This window comes from Galeopterus variegatus, unplaced genomic scaffold, assembly GCF_000696425.1.
Source record: "Galeopterus variegatus unplaced genomic scaffold, G_variegatus-3.0.2 Scaffold3330, whole genome shotgun sequence".
Classification (NCBI taxonomy): domain Eukaryota; kingdom Metazoa; phylum Chordata; class Mammalia; order Dermoptera; family Cynocephalidae; genus Galeopterus; species Galeopterus variegatus.
In genome coordinates, this window is record NW_007729441.1 from 234818 (window position 1) to 239951 (window position 5134).

General features: G+C 47.6%; 1 protein-coding gene across 2 annotated transcripts; it reads right to left on the reverse strand.

Annotated features, from left to right (window-relative positions):
• Nucleotides 1–596: 596 nt before the first annotated feature.
• LOC103600392 (translation initiation factor eIF-2B subunit delta-like) lies at nt 597–4961 on the reverse strand. Of its 2 annotated transcripts, none has more exons than XM_008584664.1 (12): nt 4765–4961; nt 4306–4441; nt 3904–4107; nt 3546–3628; nt 3278–3369; nt 2927–3041; nt 2644–2720; nt 2249–2351; nt 1871–1998; nt 1556–1733; nt 956–1136; nt 597–843 (listed from the first exon to the last, which is right to left on the reverse strand). In XM_008584664.1, the coding sequence occupies exons 1-12, from the start codon at nt 4900–4902 to the stop codon at nt 644–646; spliced, it is 1635 nt and encodes a 544-aa protein (XP_008582886.1). In that variant the 5' UTR covers nt 4903–4961; the 3' UTR covers nt 597–643. The 2 variants fall into 2 exon arrangements, with proteins under 2 accessions (XP_008582886.1, XP_008582887.1); XM_008584665.1 differs by having other exon boundaries at nt 3904–4110; nt 4765–4808.
• Nucleotides 4962–5134: the final 173 nt, after the last annotated feature.

The following is a 5134-nucleotide window of genomic DNA, read 5'->3' on the forward strand; positions in this document are numbered from 1 at the left end:
GCCGGTCAGTAAAAAAAGACAAAAAGGAAAAAAAAAAAGGCATATACTATAAAAGTTAAGGGCACAGTCTCTGGATCCAGACTGCCTGAGATCATGAGTCAAGTTTAGCTACTGAGTAGTTGTGTTACTTTGGGCAAGTAACTTAACCTCTCTGTGCCTTAGCTGTGTTGCCTTGGGCAAGTTACTTAACCTTTCTGTGCCTCCATTTTCTCATCTGTAAGAGCTCATTGACTTCATAGGGTTATATTAATCGTCCTAAATGGGTAAAAAATGGCTCAGAACAGTTTCTGATACACAATAAGTACTCAATAAATACTAACTTATTACTAAGGTTAGAACTTATTTGTCCTTATTCCTCTTCATACCAAGCACAGTCTGGCATGTAGATGCTCGATAAATGATTGATAACTTGTATACTTTTTGGTCTCCATAGTTTTTGACCTTCACCTTGGTCCCAAAGCACTGGCATGGAGTTAGTTACCTGAGAGGTCCCACAAAGGTCTGAGGTTAGTTAGCAGGTGATAAAGAGGGGTTGGGGACACTGGACTCCTAACTAAAGTGGCAGAGGTGCTAAAAGAGATGCAAAGGCAGCAGAGTTGCTGACGGTAGGGAGTATATCATTTATTGACCCTCTGTTTTCCCATCACTGGTCAGTGCTCTTGACTCGTAGGACAACTGGTACAGAACTGCAAGGGATCATTCCCAGCTCTGTGATCACCAGATCTACGAGCTCTGGGGGAGTTACATCATAGACCAAATTCAACAACCGTAAGGATGGGTGGTTCTGCCAGTTAGCCAGGGCCACATGTTCTCCCCGCTCACACTGCAGATCATCAGGGTCATCTGCAATAAGAGGTATACCCATTATATACTTTTAGAAAAAAAGTTGTACTTTAACCTCCCCCTCTCAGATCTTCTCAGGTCCCTCTGGAAGCTTGTCTCCTATCCTCCTTACCTAGCTCATTAGAGACGAAGGCATCAGTCTGCACGCGCTCACAAAACTTGTATGTTTCACAGCAGACTAGCACTGGCACGTTATGGGCTCGAGCAACCAGGGCCAGCTGTGCTGTCCCTACCCGTGACATCACAGACCCATTGGCCAGGAGTGCATGAGCTCCCAATAGTACTTTAGAAACCTGTTTGTTTTGAAGAGTGAGGAAGGGGAAGAAAAAAAAAAAAAGCCATATGTTAGATAGATGCAGAATAAGGTCCCCCACTTCTGTGTCTAGGACAGCATTAAGACAAGTAACAAATCTTAAGGATGGCTCCTCTTCTTGGAAAATGCCAGACCACTGACCCATAAAACCTCCCACAGGAAAACTAAACTTTGAAATTACTTTTGTCCTGATCCCTTTTGGTGGATGCTGGTTTATCATAATGTTCTTGCAATAGCTAGACTATGCTATAGCAGGCTGTAGGTGTTTTTCATATTAAATGTAAACAGGGCTATATAATTCCAATGTTTCTAAATAATTATAACCTTGGGAAGATGGGATTATGTCTCTTACTATACCCTTCTACCTCCAACTTTGGAGTCCCTTTCCTCTACCCTCACCTCTGGGAGCACATAAGAGGCTGCAGGAATCAGCACGTAGGAGGCAGGGACCCCAGCACGGACCAGAGAACGTAGCATGTGCTTTCCCTCCAGCCGTGGCCGGCTGTCCACCACTACCACCCGAAACCGCCGACCCTCAGTCCAAGCCTCCTGAAGAATTCGTGATACCAAAGATGAGCTAGAGTGAATGGAGAGGAGGATTCAGTTATAGATATCACTACATGATGACCAGCTCATTCATAAAGGTAAGGGTGTAGTTCATTTTTCAGATCACTCCATTCCCCAACTGTTTCATTCACAGGATCTGGACCATACCATCCGTATACCAGGATCACATCTCCATTACTGATCTTCTTGTAAGCAAAGCGTGATATTGCCTGAGCTGCAAGTACAATCTTCTCTTGTACATATCGATCAATGGCTGCTCCAAGTTCTGACTTGGCCTAAATAGAGTGAGATGCTTAGGGAACAAGAAATGGACACATTTCTTCCTCTGATTATCATGCCAAATGTTTGAATATATGTATAACAATGGGCCCAAAGGAAGCCCAAGCATAGTACAAGTCAGACTACCCCAATCACTTCCTTAACCCTTCACTAGGAAAGAATGGCTGTGTTGGCCTTCCTGGGCGTTCTGAACATGTTTCTTGACTCTACCCACAGACGCACACTTTTCTCATTCCTCATACTCACCTCCTCTTCCCGCTTGGAGCTGCTCACAGCGGTGATTTCCTTGTTAAGGAACTTGATGGCATTGCACATGCTCGCTGACAGGGGACGGCACTGAGTCAGGAAGCTACAACGACAACACCTTACATTCATGCAACTTATTACAACTTAAAAGCTTTCATTTAAAAAAATGTCTTTAAAAAGAAAACAGAGAACCGGGGCTGGAGAGTTAGCTCAGTTGGGTAGAGCACGACCTTATATAACACCAAGGTCACGAGTTTGGATCCCCATACAGGCCAGCCGCCCAAAAAAAAAGAAAATAGGAAAATACAAAAATATAGTGAAAGAGGAAGAGAAAGAGTACAAAAAAGGAAAAGGACTAGATGAGGTGGCAGTGGACTTGCAGTTGTTGTCCTTACCTAATGTAGGGTTTCAGTTTATTTACTAGATCCCTTGAGAGTTCCTCATTGGGAGGCGTTGTATAATCCTGAATCACCTATAGAGTACACAAGTTGATCAGCAAAATGTCCTTTAATAAAGGTTTCTGAAAGGGAGATATGGATGGGTAGGCTTCACTGAGGAAAGGGTTCTGTGGGTGGGGGTCATTCTCTCTTTCCCTCAGAAATTACTTTGGGTGAGAGAAGCTGGGGTAGTGTTGGGGAATGTGGGGTTGGGTCATAAACAAAACAGGACAGGGCATACCTGCTGCAAGGCATGAAGTAGGGCAATACACCGGGCATTGGAGCCGCTGACCAGGCCCTCGGAGTACTGCAGGCCAAGTCGCACCATGGCTGGGTGGATCACAGAGGATGGGATGCTGATGGGATGGCAGTATCACATACTTTGCAACGGAGCTTGAGCAGCTACTGCCCACCTGCCCCTGATGAAAAGGACCTTCCTTCACTAGCACAGACTCCCCCATTTCCTCTAGAGTTTTGCCTTGAGTTCATACTTCTTCCCACAGATCCCATCTCAAACATCCACCTACTTTCAGTACCAAGTTACTTAAACTCCTCAGAGTTAAAAAGCTATGACAATTTCATAGGATCCTACCTCATATACTGGGTCAGAGAATTTTGTCTGCTGTATTGGGGTAGATGGGAGAAGAGACTGACTTTGGATCCATAATCCTTTCGGGTAGGAACCTTGACAAAACAAGGCAACAGGACCAATGGCCCAGAGTTAAAACATTGGATGAAGCTGGAAAGCAAGTGAACAGTGAGACTACTCTGATCCAAATACTCATTCTTCCCCGGGGTCTCATTTTACCCCAAGTACCTTTCCTCCCTCGCTCCGGCCATGCACCAAAACCACTTCCTACCTGTTGTCGCTCTGGTTTTTTAACAAGCTTTCTCAGAAGTGCGGGGTCATCAGCCTGAGTGTACTCAGGGAGACGCTTCACTCCTAAAAGATAATGGTCATGTTTTCAAGATGCTGTAGGTCCCCACATGGGTAATTTGTTCTTAAGGGCATAAGAGGCATGAAGAGAAAAAGGATGGGGGAAAAAAGCAAGGGAGAACAGAGTAGAACAAGAAATAGAGGTAGGAGGGGATTGAGAAAAGAATTTTGAACTATAGGCACCAAGATAAGAGGGGGAGGACAGAGCTGTTTTACTATGGGAAGCTTGAGCTGGCACAAGAATTAGGAGTAACAGAGATCTTGATATGAAGGGAAGATACCTGAGGGGGTCTCTCCAGCTGTGCTGGGGCAGGCCTGAGGAGGTGGCCCCCCTCGCTCTCCTTTGTTTGCCTGTTTCAGGGCCCGCTCAGCCTCCTGCTTGGCTCGCCGCTCAGCACGAAGTTCTGCCTTACTCCGACCAGCTGGAACTTTCTCCCCAGGAGTGCCCAACTGACTGCCAGGTCCTGGTAGTTCTCTGGTTGGATCTACTAAGGGTATAAGGAAGAGGTGTCCAAGCCCCAGACAGGTGATATCTAGTGCCCCAGCAAAGTTTCTCTCCCTGTTTATCTAAACTTCTTCACTTTTCACTTGCTCAAACCAACTTTGTCCTGACTCCCTGTCCTCTCTCCTACCACATCCCTCTACCAGCTCCACACCCCAGCCCTTTAAAAAGCACCCCGCACCTTGACATTGGGCTGCAGATACAGCAGAGCCAGTTTCTGGTTCTGTCCCCTTTTCTTCCTTCCGTTTCTTCTTCTGTTGTTTCTTTTCCTTGCGAAGCTGAAGCTTCTCTTCTTGGGTCATATCCCTTCCCGCTGCCTGAGACACAGACATAAAATACGTCTCTTCCACAACAACCCAAAGGTTAGTAAACACCACTGGATGCTTACAAGACCCCCACCAGGTTAAGACCCTAATGCTCCTCACTTTCACGAGCTACCTGTTACAAGCTTACATCCCACAGGGGTCGAAGCTTTTCCTCCAGGGTCACAGTGACATGCCGTTAGGGTTGAAAGAACCCTGTAAAATCTCCTGGCTTTACTAAGAAATAAACTGAAAGGATGGGAGTTGGGGCGGAATGCAGCTGACACAGCCTCCTGCGTAGCTCTCGGCAGGCGGCTTGGGAGGTCACCCTCACTTACCCCAGGACGAGGAGATAGCTCCGACTTCATCCCGGATCCCGAGTCTGTATCAGAAAACAGAGCACAAAGTGAGCCAGAGAGGCTCCGGGAGGGCTTGGGAGGACTGGTCCTCGGCGCAGTTGGCTGCTGGGTTGGCATGACCACGGCTCCACCGCCAGGCGCGAGGCGAGCCAGGCAGGGATCCGCGTGGGGACGCGCTGCGCTGCACGATCAAAGGGAAGGCGGGGAGGGGAGAAAGGAGGGGCCACCCAGCCTTCTCACGGGAAACAGCCGGTACGCGGCACGGGGCTGCGTCCAGACTATGTGGACCAGAGGCCGGCGTGCCGCCGGAACTGAACGACAGGGCCCAAAGCAGCTCAGGACACAGCGC

What these genes read in the sequence shown, in the direction of transcription:
- LOC103600392 (XM_008584664.1), bottom strand. Translation starts at nt 4,902, where the DNA reads ATGCCAACCCAGCAGCCAACTGCGCCGAGGACCAGTCCTCCCAAGCCC. An exon ending in GCTCCAAGCGGGAAGAGGAG is followed by an intron (nt 1,999 to 2,248) that starts GTGAGTATGAGG and finishes CACTCTATTTAG; the next exon opens with GCCAAGTCAGAACTTGGAGC. An exon ending in CCTCTTATGTGCTCCCAGAG is followed by an intron (nt 1,137 to 1,555) that starts GTGAGGGTAGAG and finishes CAAAACAAACAG; the next exon opens with GTTTCTAAAGTACTATTGGG.